Source organism: Panthera pardus, unplaced genomic scaffold, assembly GCF_024362965.1.
Source record: "Panthera pardus isolate Hobbes unplaced genomic scaffold, ASM2436296v1 HiC_scaffold_8, whole genome shotgun sequence".
NCBI lineage: Eukaryota > Metazoa > Chordata > Mammalia > Carnivora > Felidae > Panthera > Panthera pardus.
Genome location: NW_026527013.1, coordinates 97,020,440 through 97,042,717, shown reverse-complemented (window position 1 = coordinate 97,042,717; position 22,278 = coordinate 97,020,440). Strand labels below are relative to the sequence as shown.

Below are 22,278 nucleotides of genomic sequence, written 5' to 3'. Positions count from 1 at the left end.
CAATGTTCTTTCTAGAAATGCAACCAATCCAGTAACAGGCCACTAACTTATTAGTGCCTCCGGAAACCAGGTTCCTTTTATTAACCACTTTATTCCAAGCAAGAGTCCTATTCCAAGTGACCTGATTTTTCTAACTACTGTGTGACCCAGCACAAATTTGTTACCCTCTTCCTTTCCTTTGGTGGGTCTCAGATTACTTATGTATGAAATCATTATCTTGAATCAAGTTTTCCTGGACTTTCCCTGAACTGACTCTAGAGGTCAGAGGAAGTAAGAGGAGGAATCAGGAAAGATGAGTCAACCATCCTCTCAAGGTCTGAGAAGGGCAGATCAACGGGGTTCAACTCGGTAGGCAACAAGCTGAGAGTAACGTCCAGGAAGCGCGAGCCCAGCAGCAAAAAGCCAGATCTTGAGAACCTGAGTTGGAGCCGCCCCAGCGCTAGCTCCTCTTCCGGAAGCCACGCCCACTCTAGGAGCCCGGTTCACGCCAGGCTCCTGTTTCACTACCTGTGTTGACGGTGAACTACATTTCCCAGAATGCCATTCAAGCCGCCTCGCAGGGCAGTGATAAGTGCCTGGGTGACGCCATCAACCGGCGCGCTGTTTAGCGTCCACTGATGTCGTGGCGCTTTGTAGAAAGAACTTGGTGTTTCTTCAGGCCCTGGTTCTGAAGACGCCGTCCGGGGGGGCCCGTGGCTCCTTTCTACCCACCCCTCCTTCTGCTTTTTTTCCTTCCCTACTCTGGCAGGATGAGGCGTGCAGGCCTGGGTAAGAAGAGGGCTGAGGTTCGAAGTTCGGGTCCCTAGAACTGGTCGTACTGGGCGCGGGGATGTGGAAGGAAACCGGACCGGTCTTATGTCACTGGAATCTGGGCCAGAAAACAGGATGTATTGGAAGGGTCTTTGGAGGCGGTGCCCAGTGGAAACACACCATTTGTCCCAGATTCAAAAGCTTTTCTTTAGTTTGGTTCAGTCCTAAGTTTCAATGGTAGGTTTATAGAGTAGTGGAGGAATGGGGGTGGGGTATGTCCAGGTGCCAACTCAATAGTCAAGGTTGTTTTTTTTTAATTGTTAATGACTGTCAGAGAGTGATTATGAAAACTGCTGGGTTTCCCGAATTCCGGCTTCGGTTTCTCATACTGTACTCGTCCTGGATGTTAGTTTTTTCAGAAGCGAAATTTGAAGAATGAATGTTGCACGCGAAGCACACTAACAATCATATTAAACTGGTAACAGTGAGTTACAAAGGTAAACGTACATGTCGTTACTGTTAAAGACTGTAGTGTGTAAGATTGGGGGCAAAGGCCATTTTATCCAGAACATTTCTTATCTGAGTCTTGCTCCACTGTGAAAACTTAGGAAACAGGTTCACCAAGCACAAGGACTTTTAAGGGGGCCATTATAAGGCACAGCTAATAAAACAGCATTTTCTGGTTTTTGAAGCTCTCTAATAAGAGATACTTTTTTTAAAAAAAAACCTGCTAAATTGGGGTACAGTATACCTGAGAAAATATATGGAATATTTGGAAAAAGGGAATGTTGCTTTTTTTCAGTTGTTACAATTAGAGGAAAAAAAAGTTTTTCGAAAGTGCCAGGTATTTAAAATTAGTGAAATTTTCCAGTAACTTTAGACGTATACATTGATTAAAAAATTGTATGAGGAAGAGCTTTTGAAAAATACAGCTTTTATGAATACTTGGATCATAGAAAGTTGGCCAAGTAACTTGTAGGGGAAAAATAACTAATTTTGAACAGTTCAGTTTTATATGCTTAATTTTTTTCTTTTTATCATTATTAATGACATTTATTGTGTACTTGAGTAAGCTCTAAGTGTACAGTTAATTGTGGCCCTGTTTGTGCTCCCAGAGCTTCCAGTCTGTAGGATGGTGAGTAGGAACATGTACAAAGATAAATTATGGTATAAGGTGATAACTATGCATCCAAATACTGAATAAGTTCTACAGCTAGTGTCTCAGAGGTTTCAGAGATAGAGCACTGCATACTTTGTGGAGATATCAGAACTTGGCACTAGAGCTTGAATAATGGAGGGTGAGACAGGCAAGTTCCAGTTGGAAACCAGACTCCCCCTCCCCTATTCCTACCCCCCCCCCCCCACCAAAGTTGTAGGACTAGAATTATGAATAGTGTGTTTAAGGGTTATCATTAAGCCAGTTTGATTGAATTAGGAGACATGGAACCAGAACCACATTGAGAAGATCTTTTGAGTGCCGGCCAAGGAGTTTGGATCTCAGCAATAGGTCCTTTGGGCCCTTTGAATTTTTTTTTTTTTTTTTTCAGCAGTGTGCCATCATTTAAATTGCAGGAAACAAAGTGACTTGAGAAGTTGTGGTTCTTAGCCCTGACTGTACATTATAATCACCTGGAGAGCTTTTAAGGCATTGATACCTGGACTGCAGCCCAGACTAATTACATTAGAATCTCTAGGATGGATATGGATAGAGCTTTTGTTTTGTTTTGTTTTTGAAGCTCCCTTGTAGTTGAGTGGAAAGACAAGACGTTTACTTAAGTGTCTATTGTTATCATTTACACTGGTGTGCTGATTGTAATTTTTTTAAATTCTGTGTGTTGTTTTGTTTTGTATCAGTGTGTATTGGCCTGGAATTTTAAACTTGGGATAAATATTGAAGCTGATAGATATTCATGTGGAACACTTCACATGAATCTCTAAATGATTTGGCTCAGTTATTGATAGAAACTACCCAAAAGAAGTAGCATATATGTAAATGGACAAAGGCTAAGGATGATCTTTGGCATTCACTAGCTTTCCTACAACTTTTCATACTATATTTGGAGAGTTTTATGGATAGTGTGTCAGCAGTTGAGGGAAAATTTGGGAAATGCAAATCTTTCTACCCTGGAACACACTTAAACAAGTGTTAAACATTTTGTTGTGGTTTCGGTGGTGGTGGAAATTGTGTGTCTGCTGCATATAAAGTACTCATTAGGTACAGGGGATATAGAAGTATGATACACTGTCTCTGCCCTCAAAGAAGTTTATGATTCCATTCTTGAGAAAGGCAGGCTCATTCAAAGTTGCATAACAGTGAATTCAGATTCTATTTAATTCATTTACAAGTATTTATTGAGTGTGCCTTTGTGTGTGTGCATCTGTGTGTGTGTGTGTACACATTTGTGGGGGATATATAGCCATAAGTGAAACAAATTTAGTTTTTGCCCTTGTAGAACTATCTAGAGTGTGATATTACTGTTATGTACAGCAAGAGCTGTAAGAATTCAGAGGGAGTTTTACCTTTTAAAGAAAGGTTCCTGCTGTGTCTTGAAAGAGCTTCCATTTTACACTTCAGCCATCCTTCAACTACGAGCACTGACTGCTACTTCCTACCCTTCCATCTTTTACTGTCCCTGTTGCCCCATCTACTCTTTGAGTTTGTAGAGACCTAGTCTCTGTATCATCCCTTCCTCATTTCTCCATTGTAACTACTTCAATTCCTGTCCAGTATAGACCCCATATTCCATATCTTAAACCTCTCTTTTGTCAAGCAGTCTCAGCCTTTTGGAGCTCTGTTCTTCAGCCCCAGTGCTGTAAATCTCTTGATGAAATTCTTGATCAATCTAACGATGCAGGTTCTCACGGGCTAACTCAGGCTGATGAGTCCTTCTTCAGAAAAATCACACATTCAGGAGGATTGAAACCACCACAGTGTGTTGCCTCGGCCAGGATTATTTTCTCACCCTAGGATCCGTGTAGTCCTAGTCACTTTCCCTCATTATTCCCCTTACTGCTTTTTCCAAATGATACTGTTCCTTAAAGACAGCCTTATCTCTTCCTTTACTGAGAAAACTGATTGTATCAACTGTCTTTTGAAAACGTGGTTAAATAAGACCCTCAACTATGCTTTCCTCTCTCAATCCTTTAGCATATTTATATATAGATTCACTCTTCAGGCTCACTCCACCCGTTTGATTGCCTGGTGAATATCAAGCACTTTATTAGATAGTAGCTGGGACTATGTATTCTGAAGTGCAATTCCACAGACGATAAGCTCCAAAAAGTAGTACCTAGAAAGAACAATGGATCTGACACATGGAAGTTTCTGAAATATTTGTTGAATGAATTCCCCTCTTAATTCTCAGGTAATGTTCTCCATAAGTTATTTTCCATAAGTTCTCTCTTCTATTTAAAAGAAAGAAATGCAAATAAAGGACCCTCCCTCTGCCATGAGCTCTTTCCTGCTACATTTATCCTCTTGCTCCCTTTCCCTTCGTAGCCAAGCTTCTTCAATGGATAGTTGAGACTTTTAGATCCTTTTTAAAAGTTGTAGTTTTATGGAGAAGGAATGTATCCTGAATATCCTTGTAGATCAGTGCCTACTTTAGTGTCTTGTGGGCAATTAATAAGCAATCAATAAATAAGTATAAAACAAATTGAGTATTCTTTGCTTAAAAGAGGGCATTAGAAAAGTTCTGATCTCCATTTGGTTATTAATTTTTAAAATTCCTTTGAAGTGTGAATGTTATAGACATATGTGGTCTGCAACGCCCTCCAGGGGTCTTTTTTGGTTCTTTTCTATCAAGGCTTCAAAGGTGGCTTGTTTTTGCTACAACTATACTGTGACTCTGATCCTTGCAGGTGAAGGAGTACCTCCAGGCAACTATGGGAACTATGGGTATGCTAACAGTGGGTACAGTGCCTGTGAAGAAGAAAATGAGAGACTCACTGAAAGTCTGAGAAGCAAAGTAACTGCTATAAAATCTGTAAGTACATAACAGATGATATACTTTCCAATTTGTGTATTTATGTATACACATGTACTTATAAACTATTTGTTGGTATCATATGGAGGAATTCAGTTACCCAAGTTGTGTATAGTTCAGTGAGGTCAAAGTACACTCAAAATTTAAACATGATTTGAATAGAAGATTAAAAGTGTGGCCAAATCAAAACATAATGGTACATTTATTTTTTTTAACTTTAGCTGTGTGTGTGTGTGTGTGTGTGTGTGTGTGTGTAAATCTACAGTACTATATGTTGTCTGTAGTAATGTCTCAGAGCGGTACATCTTCCACCCCCAAGCAGTTCTTCTCCTGACTTTCGTTCTTCTAGTATACTAAGCTACACATCTCAGTGTTTCTATCTTTGTACATCACGTTAGTCACTGAGTTTTGTGCTTCCTTCTTTCTGTTTCTACTTTTCTATTTCTGATACTATCCCCTGGTTTTCGTAGGCAAAGTATGGAGAGAGCCTCGTAACCTATTTGTTCCTCATTTTTTGCATGTTCCGCCATCTTTTTGGAGTGTTTGTAAAATTGCATCCTTTGCTCCCAGAAGTCTTCAGTGCCTTCCCATGATGTAAGAATAAAATCCATACTCTGTAGCTTGGTTAAATGGGTCCTTTAGAGATTATCCACAGCTTATCAGACCTTATCTCCTACACTTCTGGAATGTGTATATGTTTTCTGCCAGACACATTAGAGAATCTCTCGTCCTGTGCATCGTGTCACTTGCACTCCCACATCTTTGATCATACTCTCCCTTTACTGGGGAGGTGTCCTTTCCCTCCTTACATTGGCCAAAGCCTTTAATAGTAAAGGCTCCACTTCACTGCACTCCTTCCTTCCTGCAAGCTTTACCTAATTACCACATCAAAAGTAACTCTTTTCCTTGTGAACATAAGACAGTTTGCACCATTTCTACAGCATGTATTGCATAGGAATCTGCATTGGGATTATTTGTATGTAAAAGAAATTTACCAGAATGTAGGGTTTTCTGTTTTTATTTTTATCTTTAACACAGCACCTAAGCATAATTCATTATCAGTGGTATTGAGTTTAACATGTGTTAAGTAAAAGAATTACAAAAATATGATTTTAACAGTGTATGTAATTGATTCTGTATTACAGTAAACATGCTATAAACTCATAGAGCCTTCAGTAGAAACTCATGTTGCTAAAACTTAATTGGTATTTCATTAGTCTTTGGAAAATACAATTGTGTTCAGCCTGGATACTAATAACATTCTGAAAAGAGTGTTGTTTTCAAAGTCATATTAGATCAAAAAGAGTTGATCTACGAACTAAGTAATACTGTATAATGTTAACAGTTTAGAAAATCAACATTGATAGAGAATTAAGAATTATTTATTTATTTTTAACTCTGACATTGATAATTTAGCTCCTTATTGGAAGAAAGCTTTACCTCCCCACCCCCCCATCCCCCGGGAAATTTCTTTCCTTGTCATGAATGAAAGTTGTAGAAAGTAGTTAGGTGATTTGGGCTATTTGGCTTTATAGTTGCTTTATTATCTCTGGGTTGTTAAATTTGGGGAAAAAGCTCATGTTCTGATCTATAGAATTCTAGTGTGATTTTGTGTATCACCCCATATACTTTCCACACAAGAGAAGTTGAGAACAATATTTGCAATGGTTTGCCAAGATTTTCATTTGTTGCTTGTAATTTATCCAAATATCTTGGAAGTGAAGCCTTTAATGAATTTGTCATATAAAGTATTGAATAGGCTTTGGTCTGAATAACAGCAATAATCACTTAAATTGTATTTTTTTAAGGCTCGGCTGAGCCTTAACAATAACTTGTCAATCTTTTTCCAGTTTATTGTCATACTTTAAAGAAAAACTTTTAGAATCTAAATAGGGCACCCCATGACTTAGTTAAGCCTCCTATTCTTGATTTTGGCTCAATTATGATGTCATGGTTCATGAGACCAAGCCCTGCAGTTGAGACCAAGCCCTGCATTGGGCTTTATGATGACAGTGCAGAACCTGCTTAGGATTCTCTTTCTCTCTCTCTCTCTCTCTCTCTCTCTCTCTCTCTCTCTCTCTCTCTCTCTCTCTCTGTCTCTCCCCTGCTCATTCTCTTTCTCTCAAATAAACATTTTTAAAAAAGAATCTGAATAAATAACTAGTTTAGGCATATATTCAAAGTAATGTCCCATGTAGATTTGAATTGATAATGTAAGTACTTATATATATCTCTTAAAATGTAAAGAAGAAAATATACATATAAATGCTGTTGTATGAATAATATAAAGAGAGGAAGAAAAAAGCATGCAAGGATAAGAGAACCAGAGAGAAGTGTGTACCAAAATTAAAAGATGGAATTGAATATTAAGATGAAATCAAAATGTAGAGCAGGGAGACAATATCCATAGTTGGGAAACAGTAGAAATTCTAAATTTATTTTCCTTTAATGTCAGTGGAAAAATTATCAGAAAAAACTATATGTAGTTTATAGTTTTAGAAGACAGTTTTGAGAAAATGTGTATGCTTAGAATGGCATTTTACTCTATAACACTTAAATGCCATTATGTGAGTAATAATGCATGTGTCTTTTTTTTTTTTTTAATAGCTTTCCATTGAAATAGGCCATGAGGTTAAACATCAAAATAAATTATTAGCTGAAATGGTAAGTGGTTGTGACTTTAAATTTAAGAAAGTTGATCTAATATTCTCAAATTTAGTCTGTTAATCAGGAATAATATCATTTTAACTCTTATCCATTTTGAACTTAATCTAGAGATCATAAGTTCTGGATTCCGGTCTATTTGTATCTCATTGCTTTGAAATAACTAATAGGTTTATTCATTCTTGCATTTTTCATCTTACCTAACACACTGTGAGTAGGAGGAGGAGGTGGAAGCCATTGTATTTTTAATCTTATGTTTAAAACACTGTTAAAGACTCAGGAAAAATGACTGTTTTGAGTGTTCTTGGAGATCTCAATGAATACTGACTACCAAGTAATCAAAAAGCACTTCATATCCATCCAATTGATTGTCTTTCATGTAATGTGAGCCTATTTCTATTTGATCTCCTAAGGATCACTTCTGAACAAATCAATAAGATTTGAACATAGTAACATCCCAGAGCCTTTTATCTCTCCAGTCTAAGGGAGCTCAGCAACATATACCTTTCTTTGTAGAACCTCTTACCATTCTTTAATATTTATTTCGAATGTCAAATTTCTCTAGACCTTCCCTAGTTTCTCCACTTGATTTTAAAATTGTGTTATTCAGAAATATGTCATTGAAAGCAATGTTCTCATGGAGGTTGTGCATTCAAATCACTGGGGAACTTTCTGTAAGTGTTTATGCTAGTTCTCAATCTAAATAGAATTTTAGGGGGAGGGACCTACATATATGTATTTTGGAAAAAGAAAAGTGTCCCAGGTGATTGTGATACATAACCCTGGTGAAGAGCTATAGATCTGAAGTGCTTGAACTACATAGAGCCCGAGCTGTGCAAATGCTGTCATTATGCTGGGGCCTTTACATCTTAGGATACTGAGATTTCTGTGAAAGTGCAGTATTTCTAATCTACACCTAGTCCTCTCATCTTTAGGACTTTTCCAGTTTCCAACTATGTTTTAATATGGTAGTTTTCCCCATCCATATTTGGAGTCTTAACCACATTTTACTACCTTTACATGATATTCTCTTAACTTTTAATAAACTCTGCTGTACTTCAAAGTCAGCTATCTGAATTAAAGAATCTTAAAAGTAAAGTACCTTTAACTGCTAACCATATTAAACTTTAGATGAATTATCATACTGAATTACTGAAAGCAACCAACCATTTGCCCTTTGAGAGCAATGCCCCAACAAAAACTGAGAATCAAACACCTGTATGATAGTAGACAAACTACTTACCTTTATTATTAGTGTCTTAATTCACACAATTGGAAAAAGACCTAAATAGTTTGGGATTTTGAATTACTCTGATGCTGAAAGAAATGTTTATTCGATGAAAGAGCTTTTTATTCATTGAGAGAATTACTCTATTTTGCACAGAGTAATCAGGCTTGATTACCCAAGTTATAAACAGGCTCTTGAATTGATTAAACACTAAAAATTTCATTAAAAATGTATTCTAAGAACAGTATATTCAATTACTTAAATGTGCATATGTACAATATTAGAATCTAACTATTTTGTTTTCCTTTTCTCCTCATAGGATTCACAGTTTGATTCTACAACTGGATTTCTAGGTAAAACTATGGGAAAACTGAAGATTTTATCTAGAGGGAGCCAAACAAAGCTGTTGTGCTATATGATGCTGTTTTCATTGTTTGTCTTTTTTGTCATTTATTGGATTATTAAACTGAGGTGATGCAAGTAAGTGTGAGTTTGGGATTTGTTCCAACTTAACTGTTTGGAGTACCATTTTGGTAAAAAAATCAGCATCAAAACATTCCTAATTTTCAAATATTATGACTTTTTCCATTGACGATTACTGAATTGTGCTTGTTTTATAAATCACATTAGGTAATACAGTACTCTTTGAATACTGTTTCTTAATGATTAATTTTTTGCCCCTATTTTCAGGGGTACTGAGATGGGCTGAAGTCAGTCTGGCCCTAAGAATTTTTTTTCCTGTTGTTTGCCATCAGATTAAATAGCCGTATAATACTCTGTTATTAGCATAAATGTAGGTTTATGTTCACGTGAAGAAACTTAGTGGGAGAATAACAGAATGCCTGGAGAGCCTGATGTTGAGCTCTTGAGGTAGTGAACAAGTTTGTGATTGAATGCTATATGTCTTTTCCCAAGTTGTCATCAACCCTGATAATGTATTCCCCTTTCTTCCTTCATTTGGTTAAAATTATAGGCTGATTTCCTCTTACCTAAGTTTTCCTCAAAATTTTTGATGATATGACTTCTCATTCTCCTCTGCCCAAGGACCTCATCTTTTACTAAAGCTTGTTATTTTGGCATATTTCTTGTAGGGCCCAAAACAAATGTATACTAGTCTAGTTGTTTTTTGTTAACTTTATACATACCATTGACTTGGCTTATAATAATTTTATGATTTTAGCTGCTTAGGTAGGCCATTTGGTTATAATTTGTGATAGAATAATGTGAAGCTAAAGTAATTGCTAAGCTCCGAGTGGAAATAAAATTAACTGCCTCTGCTTTATTATGTGTTCAAAATAGATATTGAAAGTACTCAGGCATTGAACTTGGGGTTAAGAGTATTGTTGCTTTAATCCAGTATGTTTGTTTGTGGAAAGGAAAACAAAGATGGATAGAAAGAAATATTAAAATGTTCTTAAATACTCTGTATTGCTACTGTTTGGGATTTGCCCATTGATGGGCTCTAAAAATAAAATTTTTAGTGAAATATATTGTCTTTGTTGCCTCTCTGTTCAAGTGTTGTTTTCTTTGTTGTTGTTGTTTTTACATAGAATCTGAGACATGGTCCTGAAAACAGATCCCAAACAAAATCAGGAAAAAGTTAATATATTTGTGTTATTTCAGAATTTGCTTCAAACAAATGACATAAATCATGACTTCAGTTTGAAAAATCTTTCTTTGTATTTTCAGTTGTAAGTCTATTATCTTTGATTTTGCTGAGTGCAATCCTTTTTGCTCATCCTTAATTACCTATCAATTCAGGTCCTGTCTTTGGCTGTGTTTATCATCAGGCCTCTACTGGACAGGTGGAAACACCAGAACTGAGAGGGGTTAAGTGACTTTTCATATAAGAGGCTGGAAGATTTATGATGTGATATAAGGGACTCTGGTTTGAGTTAGATGACCTGAGTTCAGATCACCATTCCTTAACTTGCTCAGTCCCTTTTGGGACTGTTTCTTCATTCTTTATTCACCTATTTCCTAGGATTGTTGTGAGAGGTAGATAATTTATTGAAAATACATGACACATAATAAATATTAGTTCTCCCTATTGTTAACAGACACATCAGATATTTTACAAGACAACATGCTGGTGTCAGGCTTTGAGATGATGCTGTGACTTCCAAGTGGACATCCCTATCAGAGATTGATTCAGTTTTGAAGAATTATTTAACTGTGTACTCTGTGCCAACTGTGTGACATCAGAGCTCAGGGAACACTCAAAAATCATTGTCAATAATTAAAATTGCAAAAGGAAGAACAGAAGGCCAAAGAAAAATGACTAGAAGATGGAAACAAGAGAACCAACAATGGGAATAAATGAAATATCAAAGCCTTGGGAAAACCAGTGATGGCAAGTGGGGGATGGATTTCAAGATTAAGGTTTGGCTGTTATATGACAGTCTTTGTAAAGTATTAAAACACTATTTAAATGTTAGATATCAAGGAGGTGGGGATTTCAGGAAATGGGGCTTGGGGGCGATGTAAAAGTGATTCTCATCACTGCACTGTCCATTTCTTATTTTACAATTCTTTCTAAAAACTGCCTAAAACAGGTTGGCTGAGATTCCTGGCAGGCAGCAGACTTCTCTGGAAGGGCCTGTCCCTGCCCCATCAGAGATTCTTCTGACAGCACCATTTCTTCCTTTTGTTTGGAAACCCCTAGCAAAAAGTACTCCCAGAAATAAAATTGGGGGAACACCTCAAATATGGAAAAGTTTTAGCCCTTCATAATCCTTCACAAGCCCATTGCTAATTCTATAGTACTTTATTGCTATAGGTGTCTGGGAAGTTGATTATAACAATTCAGGCAAAATATTCACACTATAGTTTTTATTCAGACAGTGTAAGGCTTGCAGATATTTGGGTGGTGGGTGACACACTATATATTCTATATTTTAAAGGGTGGAGAAAATTGAGGAAGCAATTTATAAAAATCCCAAATGTCCACATTTTTCTGCCAAGTATCTAGTCACTTCATTTCACTATGAGTTGGTCCTTGGAAGTATGCTAACACATTTGCACAGAAAAGAAAGTATTACTTACCTGCACCATCCCTTTTGGATACAAGGTGTAGGTCTCTACAATGAGGAGAGGGAGAATTACACATATTATTGATAGAATTTAAATTGGCATGCAAATTAATTCTTGGATACTACTGGAACAGAGAATAGTCGTTAAATCTAAAGCAAATATGCACCATCTTAAACATCAGAATTCTGGAGCAGAAAACCCAGCACCTGCATCCATAGAAAGCTTGTTCTATAAAATAAACTAGTTGTCCTATTTTTTCAATGCTCTTAAATTTCAAATTATATGTATTGAATTTGCTTTCTTGTAGAGAAAGTGGGAAAAGCGCTTGATAATTTGGGTTCATTCAGTTAGTAAATAACTTCATCAGGCTATACTGATGAATAACCTTTGACTAAATATTTACTGGGAAGCAGAATAGCACCATAGCTAAGACTGAGAGCTATGAGGTCACACTGGCTGAACATAAATCCTGGTTCCCACTCATAAGTTTGGGCGGATGACCTCTCCACCTCAGGTACTCTCTTTGTAAAACAGGAATAAAAATTGTATATAGGTAGTGGTAACACAGCATTACTGTGCTAATTAAGTGATATTACTTGTAAAGAAATTAGAATGGGTTCCTGGGACTCAGTGGTAGATGTTGCCTTTGTGGTCGGACGCTTAGAAATCTAATCGGTCACACTCACCCACATGTTGCTGAAAAAATTTCTCCCCGCTGCCTGGCCTCCCTGCCCCACCATCCTGCTACAGAAGGAAACCGCTGTCTTTCCTCTTCTAGTGAGGGGTCACCACTTTCTGGAAGTTAGTTCAATTAGGTTTCTTTGCAGCCTCAGCAATCTGATGGAATTAAAAAAAAAAAATTAACGTTCATTCATTTTTTGATAGAGACAGAGCGTGAGTGGGGGAGGGAAAGAGAGAGAGGGAGACGCATTATCTGAAGAAGCCTCCAGGCTCTGAACTATCAGCACAGAGCCCGACGCGGGGCTCGAACCCACGGACCGTGAGATCATGACCTGAGCCAAAGTTGGACACTTAGCCGACTGAGCCACCCAGACACCCCTGATGGAATTAAAAAAAAAAAAAAAATCTGTGATATTTTAGTGTATCTATCTTATTTACATTATTAGAATGAAAGCAACAGAGTTCAGCTTTGGAAGCAGAAGTCTGAAGAGAGAAACTTAGAAAGTTGTCTACCTGTAGAGGTTTGATGAAACAGTTGATAAACATTCTATTTCCTTTTACTTTCTCTACAGTTATATTTTTTAATTCCATTTTGAAACGTACTTAACTGTATGAGGTACAGGGCACAAATGATTTTCTTTTTTTTTTTAATTTTTTTTTAAATGTTTATTTTTGAGAGAGACAGAGTGTGAGCAGGGGAGGGGCAGAGAGAGGGAGTCACAGAATCCGAAGCCTCAGCAGAGAGCCTGATGTGGGGCTCGAACTCACAAACCTCAAGATCATGACCTGGGCCAAAGTCAGACACTTAACAGACTGAGCCCCACAAATGATTTTCTTTTTAATTTACAAAGTGCCAACTAGTTATTCTCACAGTAAATATTGGATAACATTTTCTTGCTCTTACATATAGGGTCTTTTGCTGGGGTATTTATTTTGTTCTATCCAGTTTTCTATTCTTGCACCAGTAACACACTATTTTAATTATTGGACTTTCGTAGTGTTTTCATAGTTAATAGATACCTATTCATTCTTTCTGATGAACTTCATTATACTTTGATGATATTTTAATAAGGCAGAGTGGATTTTTATGAGAACCACGTTAATCTTTTATAATATTCTCTGAAGAAAATCTCCAAAATGTTTCCCTAACTGGAAAGTTGGATTCTGACTCCAAGCAAATTTCTCATTTCATTTCATTACATATTAATATTTAATGGTATAGCCCCAGAAACCAGCTTTCTGGGGCTGGGAAGGGTAGGACGGTGATTTATAGTAATTTTTTATTTCTTTGGTGTAAATATTCCCACTACACTTGATTTCAATCTACCAATGTGACATCACTGAACACAGTTGTGAAAATATCTGCACAATTGGCTCTCATGAGCTGGTACAAGGTACTGTAGCATACCACTGGCTATACTGATGACAAATATTCTTTTAAAAGATGTATAAGTTACTTGTTTTGTAGATGAGGACATCTCACTTAAATTTTAATAGAAAACAAAATTAGGCAACATGAAGTTAAATTGATAAATTAACTTGAGAATAGTATTTTTCAAAGACAGTGGACTCTTAGAAGATCATTTGTGCATTTTGCATGTCAACCTTTTCTTAATTTGCATGCATAAACTCATGCTACATTTATGGACCTTCCATCCTTTGATAGTTAAGTTCTGTATGTGAATCATATACAAAAAGGGTAGGTGATTATAGTCATTCTCCATGCTTTTCCCTGCAATTGGATGTTCAAACAGAGTGCAAGGGTCACTCTGTATATTTAAAAAAGCTTTTTTCTCTTTAGAAAAGTATTGGCTTCTGGGGCGCCTGGGTGGCTCAGTTGGTTGAGCGACCAACTTTGGCTTAGATCATGATCTTGCAGTTTGTGAGTTTAAGCCCCGTGTCAGGCTCTGTGCTGACAGCTCAGAGCCTGGAGCCTACTTCAGATTCTATGTCTCCCCCCCTCTCTACCCCTCCCCTGCTCACACTCTGTGTCTGTCTCTCAATAATAAATAAACGTTAAACAAAATTTTCTTTAAATAAAAAAAAAGTATTGGCTTCTAAAGTTTATCTTAGCTGAAGAGTTCAACTCACTGGGTCTCACCTTTTTAGAAGAATTTTTCACAAGCCTTTGAAGGACGACCATATAAACTGAAGAGACTTGCAAAGTGCCAGGACCAGGTCTTAAAATAATCTTTCCTTACTTTTCAAAATGAACAGAAAGATAGAAAAACACAATATGTTTTAATAAAAACATTATCCACAAACTACATGTGAGATTCTAAAATTCACATTAGCTTAATAATTTATAACTTTAATAGCTACAAATATAACCATATTATCCATTGTAAATGTAAGTATTCTACAAAGTTTTTATGATGTTTATGAAGAAAAATAAACGTTTATTGTTTTCTTTTTAGTAATTAAGTCAACTTTGCTAACTTCAACAAGGGTCTAATATTATGTAATTCTGTAAAAAATTGTTCCTACCATGCTTTTTCAAAGATCCACAATCATGGCGTGATTCACATTAAAGCAGACAGCTGAATCTGACTTTCTCAGTACTTAACAGCTTCTCTCATGACCACAGTGAATTTGGAAATAAGCAAAAAACCCCATACCTGAAAAAAAAAAAAAAAAGGTCCACATGAAACAGATTTTAATAAACAGTGAAAAACTTTGTTAGGTCATCAATTTATATTTTAAAAGAATATTTATAATTATTCCTTTCTCCTCAACTTTCTTATTAATGAATAGTCCTAAAAACCAATAACTTATTAAGCTTTCTGCATTATTCAATAATGCATTGGCTTTAAACGTATATTCTTTACTTTCAAGGAAACTGGAGCATAAGTGTTATGTGAGATAAACTGTACGCAGAAAAGTTATTGGAATAAAATGCTTTAGTCTCTTATAGACAGATTTAATGTTTAGCATTTTAAAGCCTCCTTTTAAAGTATTATAATTTCACATTTATGTATATTTATTTAATATATTACTTAAACATTATTTAAACAAAATTAAAGGTAAGTTGGGTTTCTTTTGTTTGTGCATGCGTGCATGCACACATACTCACACACACACACACACACACACACACACACACACACACACACACGTTTTCCAGGGAGAATAAATATGTTCCAGTGATTTTTGTTAAAGATGTCCATACTACCAGATTAAAATTCCTTCAGTGATTAATGGATTATCTTCCAGGTTATTGCTCAAAAGACAAGAAAATTTCTTTTTTTTATCTTTAAGACAAGAAAATTTCTGGGGTTGCTTGGGTGACTTAGTCGGTTAAGCGGCCAACTTTGGTCATAATCTCACAGTTCGTGGGTTCGAACCCCGCCTCGGGTTCTGTGCTGACAGTTCAGAGTCTGGAGCCTGCTTCAGATTCTGTGTCTCCCTCTCTCTCTGCCCCTCCCCTGCTCTCTCTCTCTCTCTCTCTAATAATTAAACATTAAAAATAATTTTAAAGACAAGAAAATTTCTGAATTGTGTGTGCTAGTCGGCTCCCTTGGATTCTCTTTACTTTTTCTGGATTTACTTCTCACGATTAAATAATTTAATTTTAAGCTATTTCTCAAATAGTTTCTAGAATTCATAGAGAGAGCTATTTAAGTGGGATCAATGCGGATAGAGAACATTCTTATTGATTACACACTGTTTCATCTTCAAAACTTCCACAAAATTACTTTTGAAGGCTCAGCAGAAACAGCATGAGGGCATTGGCATATTTAAGACTCTGGCAGAAAACTAGAAAAGCACAAAAATTTTCTTTGCACTCCCAATCAGGGTCACACAGAGCAAGTGGCAACACCAGACTCCTTACTGTGAACTTCTTTGCAGGTGAGATAAGACAACTTGCTTAACACAAAATTGTTTAATGCAAAGTTTAATCTATCTGCTTTCGTACATGTAGTATATCTGCATCTGCCTGTTGGGCTAATGGTTAGCCAACTGCCTTTGAGGGAGTCGCTTAAGTTCTTTGTACTTTCATACATCCAAGATTAACCACTAGGAAATTCTCATGTAATAAGGTTTAATATAAGCTGAATATTTGTAAACAAGTGAGAAGGAAAGAAGAATATATATTTTCTCTCTCTACATAAAATTTATTCTATATATATTTATTTATTTTATATACATATTTATGCATGACTGTCAATTTTTGTTCTAGTACTTACTTAGAGCTATTGTAAATACATTGCTCTGGTACCACCTAGTATTTAAAACTCATTTCTTCCTTACCAGTGAGAAACTTTTTAGCAACTGTTACCTCTTCAAAAACTATCTGTGGCATCTGGTGACTATATATCCCATATACTCAGTTTTACTACATTTTTTAGAGATATGAATTTCTCATAATAAAAGAACATGAAAATTATTCATGGAAAAGGACATTTTTAACTATCAAAACTAAGGTATTTTTGTTGTATTAAGAAATATTTGGTATCTACCAATATAAGAGATCTTATATTAAACACCTGTGCCTTCCCTAGAGCCCATGGCACAAGAGTAAATTCCAAGAAGCATTTGATGAATAAATTAACCAGAGAACATATCTTTTTTATCATCTCTCACTAAAATTCCAGTGCCGATACCATAGGAAATCCTTAATAAAAATGTGTGACTTGGGACACCTGGGTGGTTCGGTCAGTTGAGCAACCACCTCTTGGCTCTGGCTCATGTCATGATCTCATGGTTTGCGGGATCCAGCTCTGTGATGGGCTGTACGCTGATAGCACAGAGCCTGCTTGGGATTCCGTCTCCCCCCTCTCTCTGCCCCTCCTCTTCTCACACTCTTTCTCTCAAAATAAATAAATAAACAAAAAATTTCTGTGGCTTGATTAATACTATGCCAAGTTCGGTTACTAGCTGAGCTTCATTGAATATTGGAGGCACAATAGTATACCCATAAAGTTAATTAGGGGCCAAAAAATGTTGCTAATTTCACATTTTTCTCATGGCTTTCCCTTTTATAAAGTTGAGGGAGCATGAGTTAAAATCAGATGCTCCCCTACAGGGTCAAGAACAGATGCCACTTCATCAGACACAAGTGGCACAAGAGTGGAGGAAAGCTATTTCATATTCCTCCTCTCCTATAACTACTCATACTTTAAAACATAAGAGGTTTATGAGCATATTGGACCCAAGTTGATCAGGTTAGCAGGGCCTTCCATTCCCAAAAAAACCTAGAGTAAAAAAAAATGTTTATTTTGAGAGAGAGAGAGAGAGAGAGAGAGAGAGAACAAGCATGCATGGAGGCATGCATGAGTAGGGAAGGGGCAGAGACAGAGAGAGACAGAGAGAGAGAGAGAGAAGGAGGGAGGGAGGGAGAGGGAGGGAGGGAGAGGGAGGGAGAGGGAGGGAGAGGGAGGGAGGGAGGGAGAGGGAGGGAGGGAGAGAGGGGGAGAGAGAGAGAGAGAGAGAGAGAGAGAGAGAGAGAGAGAGAGAATGAATCCCAAGCAGCCCTCACGCTGTCAGCTCAGAGCCCAGTGTGGGGCTCAATCCCATGAACCATGAGACCATGACCTGAGCTGAAATCAAGAGTTGGAGACTTAACTGACTAAGCCACTCAGGCACCCCATAACCTAGACTTTTTTAAAGTTTTCTTTTTTTCCTTCTGTTTCTATTCCTAAGTAATTGGAACTGACTCCTGTCCTTAGTGAAAAAGTCTGCATTTCGTACAAAGTCCTAACAAGATGTGTAACCCATTTAGTCAGCAATGTAAGTGGCAGCTTCTCACTAGGAGTTGTCATTGGCACACAGACCAAGGACTTATTCAGGTCAAGGAGTGGGGCAGTACATCACCACTGCAGGCAGATAGGCCCATCCAGTCAGCCTAACATTCCTGGTGGTCCACATTTTGCTGCCATGGATGATACACTGTACAGTCATCACATTTTTTTAAAATAGGCTTCATGTCCAATGCAGAGCCCAACATGGGGCTCCAACTCATGACCTTGAGATCAATGCCTAAGCTGAGATCAAGAGCTGGACACTTAACCTACTGAGCCACTTAGGCATTCCTAGTCATCACCTTTCTTTACATGTCACCTTGATACCTACTGAAAAGGGGAATCAGAGGAAATACAAGTTTTATTTTATATCTTTCAGATCAGACAGTCCATTCTCATTCATGAAAGGCAAGTGATAAATATTAGCAACTTAGAAACTCAGCTCTTTAGGTCTACCATGGATTTTCAGACCTATAATTTTCTGGCAGGTTCACAGTACTATATAATTTTGAACTGGAAATGAGACACTATCTAATTCCAACACATCATTTCATAAATGCAAGCTTCTGGTCAGCATATTTTCACAGGTAAAACTGAAAGAAAACTGAGGATCGATTGAGACAAGAGTGTACATGTAGATAGAATAACAAAGACAAACGGATTTGTCTTGCTGGTCTGGCTACCTTATTTCTCATTATCAAATTTCTGATCATTAGCTTAGCCAACGAAATAGCAGAATTGGTAAGAAGATTGGTGTTAGGGGAACAGAAGAAAGATAAAATCATTAAATTCACACATCACAGGAGTACCACTGTGGTTCATCACAAACAGCACGATCACCAGCTCTAAAACGTTCTAGGTCCTGGATATATAAGGAGAAAAGAAAAAAAAAGGGGAAATCTGCAGATGGCCGAACGTGATTGAACAGACTATTTAGAATGCAGCACAGAAAGACAACAAGTAGAAACTGAAAGTGAAATAAAGATACGCAAAATGAGAACTCCAGCTTGTATCGAATATTCCCAAGGGAAAAAATGGAAGAAAAGGAAATGGGGAAAAGTTTTAAGAGATAATGAATGAAATTCTCTGATATGCCACCCTATGATGCAAGCAGACTCATAAAGGAAAGAGAAGAACAAGAAATCCCACAGCTATGTGTACCACATTAAAAATGCAAAACATGGGGCACCTGGGTGGCTCAATGGGTTGAGCTGCTGCAGACTTTAGCTCAGGTCATGAGGTTGCGGTTCATGAGTTCGAGCCCTGCATCAGGCTCTGTGCTGACAGTTGGGAGCCTGGAGCCTGCTTCGGATTCGGTGTCTCCCTCTCTCTCTGTCCCTCCCCCTCTCGCACTCTGCCTCCAGCTCAAAAATAAATAAAAATATTTTTAAAAATTTTAAATGCAAAACACTAAAGATGAGGAAAAGCCATCCTAAATATATTTTTTCAATAAGAGGAATAATGAACATAGAAGCAAGGAGATGAACATAAGAGTGACACTTGAAAGGTAACAAGAGAACCTGATTTATTTGGTCATATTCTTTCAAATGTGAACTGTCCCTTGCCTTATTTTCAGGGCTTTGAGACCAATAAAAATGGGGGAACAATGGCTTATGAAATGAAACCACTCTAATCGACAGAACTCCATAATAGAGCCTAAAGTAGCAGCACTCCAGACTTAAAGGTTAGGACTAATGGGAATGAGGGGAGTGGTCAGAGAGGAACTTAAATTTATTCCCCAAACTCATATAATTATGTCACACCTGCTATTGCATGAGGAGATGGTATGGCCTCAAATGTGCTGTTCCTTTTCAAAGCCTTGTGCCCACTGGTATAAGAAAAAGTATCCTTACAGACAGTGATAAACACAGCCGGAGAGTCAAATCTGGGAAAACACATAGGATGATGGTAGTTTAAGAAGATTTATTCCACTCACTTGTAACATCAGATCGTATACCAGCTTCACTAAGACCAAGAGAAGTGGTGAAACCCTCTGGCAACAGAGGGAAAAAGTCACTGCTGTGTAAGCTCTTGGCTCCCATGCCTGAGGTTAAGAGGTCAAAGGAGCACTGGATTAAAACTGGCCATACTTATTGGCAAAGTAAATGATCAGTCCTATCAGAATCGGAGCTGTTTGTTGTCAGCCCTGGCCAATTCCCAGTGTCCGGGTGCTCAATAAATATTTACCGAGTGAATGAATTGAAGTAATCTGAAACACAAAGGAAGGTATAACTTTAATAGGCAACTTAAATCCCTCTGAAATACATCATACTCTCTGAAGGTAAATTTAAAAAATAAACAGAATCTAGCTACTGGTTTTCTGTGCAATCATATTTAAAAGAGGAGAGGGTTATAAAAATTTTAGATAATGGTAAATTGAGTTTACTAATTTATGACTTGACACGTAAGGGAAAATTCTATTTTCAGGCCACACAAACATATTTTTAAATGAAAATATTTATAAAACACTTTTCAGGTGGTTGTATATCCTCGCCATTACATAGAAAAATGACAGAGCAAGGCTTGTGTGGTGGATGTTGGTTGTTTTTACGTACCCAGCTCCCGGGCACCCCTGCCTATTATGGGGCAATCTCTGTATGAGTGTTGCTTCCCACCCCAGAAGCCAAAGGGGCTGGGGACTCTCTTCCTGCTCTCCAGGTAGTCTGGGTGTAGGCTCATTGGGTATTTCCAACCAGGGCTTCCAAAGATGCAGGGACCTGAAAAACCACTAATGACAGAAGCCAGCAGCATCAGCTATTCAGCAGAGCTAGACGCAGAGTCCAGTGGCAGCAGCCTCGAGTGTCCCACGTTGAACAGTCTGGCAGAGACACCGAAACAAGAGCCTTGTTGTCCACTAGCGGCAGTACCAGTGACAACCATCAGGAGTGCTCATCAGTCAAGACTAGCTATGCTTCCTGCTCTTTGGCCAACCTTCGTTTCCCCGTGTCAGTTTTCTGTTCTTGATCCCCCAGCTTCCGGAATGATTATGTGGACAACTTGAAAAAAGCTTCATTTTCTCTTCAAGTTAGCCAAAACCATTTTCTTGACATAAAACTCTGACTGATACACCTTGCCATTCGTGATACAACTTCATGTGAGATAGTAATGTGTAATATTACTAAGAGAAAACACACCAAATGAGTCTATCGTCCCTTACTTTACACATCTGCACCTGAACTTGGAGAAGAAAAAGTTCTATGAATTGTGGGCTGAATTAATTAATTTGTTAAGAAGTATTTCTAATCTGTCTTGGCATTAACATAAACTGCTATCTATGCAGACGGCAATGTGGACCATAATAGCCGCAGATGACTTTTTATATTTGGCTCAAAATCTGACTATGCTCCATCACACACTTTGTCTTTCAGACAATGCATCCTTATTACAAAGGCATGCTTCATTTTTAACTAGGTAACTTACCTCTCGGGAATGTGATATTGATGATGTTTTTGTCTATACACTGATGTAACTTTCCTATGACTCATAGGTAGCAGCTGATCAGGGACACGTTGATGCTAATTCATCATCTAAACATCCTTCTGGGTCATACATAAACATAAAACAGACTAACTTGTATACACTAAAGTAATTTCAAGGGCTTCATCACATCATCATAGCTTTAGAGGAAGAAAACTAGATGCTATTCCAAATAGTCTCTCTTTTCTGGAGGAGACGAAAAAAGAAAAAGGAATTATATACATAGATGTATGTATTCTACTGCAGAAAATCTAATTCTATCTATATCCACAATTGCACTTAAATTTCCCTTCACTCATTAATTCGGGGATTTTTTCTGTCAAGAGAAATTTAAACTTTAATAATGAAAAAAGAATAAAAAACATTCCCAATCTTAAATGGGAGGAAGATGCAGTAAAATAAATGTAAAAATATTGGTCATGATTCCTAATGGCAACACAATGGGATTCTTATGATAAAGAAGATTTTTTGTACCACAAACTATTAAGTCCAATAGTTTATTTTTGAGGGGAGGGAACATGGGAAAGTGCTATCCCTCAATAGTCTTCTACTAACCGGGATAATGTAAAATGATGACTTCTACTGTTTTTCAAAGGAAGACAGAAAGAGAGAAAGAGAGGGGGAGAGGGAGAGAGGGAGGGAGGGAGGGAGGGAGAGAGAGAGAGAAAGGAAGGAAGGGAGGGAGGAAGAAAGAAAGAAAGAAAAGTTTTACTACTTG

General features: G+C 37.4%; 1 protein-coding gene across 2 annotated transcripts; it reads left to right on the top strand.

Annotated features, from left to right (window-relative positions):
• The first annotated feature begins 577 nt into the window (after nt 1-577).
• BET1 (Bet1 golgi vesicular membrane trafficking protein) lies at nt 578-11,348 on the top strand. 2 transcript variants are annotated; one of them, XM_019443334.2, is made up of 5 exons: nt 578-768; nt 4,612-4,736; nt 7,344-7,400; nt 8,948-8,981; nt 10,689-11,348. In XM_019443334.2, the coding sequence occupies exons 1-5, from the start codon at nt 750-752 to the stop codon at nt 10,745-10,747; spliced, it is 294 nt and encodes a 97-aa protein (XP_019298879.1). In that variant the 5' UTR covers nt 578-749; the 3' UTR covers nt 10,748-11,348. The 2 variants fall into 2 exon arrangements, with proteins under 2 accessions (XP_019298879.1, XP_019298878.1); XM_019443333.2 differs by lacking the exon at nt 10,689-11,348 and having other exon boundaries at nt 582-768; nt 8,948-10,114.
• The last annotated feature ends 10,930 nt before the right edge of the window (nt 11,349-22,278 follow it).

What these genes read in the sequence shown, in the direction of transcription:
- BET1 (XM_019443333.2), top strand. An exon ending in AAGTAACTGCTATAAAATCT is followed by an intron (nt 4,737 to 7,343) that starts GTAAGTACATAA and finishes TTTTTTTAATAG; the next exon opens with CTTTCCATTGAAATAGGCCA. An exon ending in ATAAATTATTAGCTGAAATG is followed by an intron (nt 7,401 to 8,947) that starts GTAAGTGGTTGT and finishes TTCTCCTCATAG; the next exon opens with GATTCACAGTTTGATTCTAC.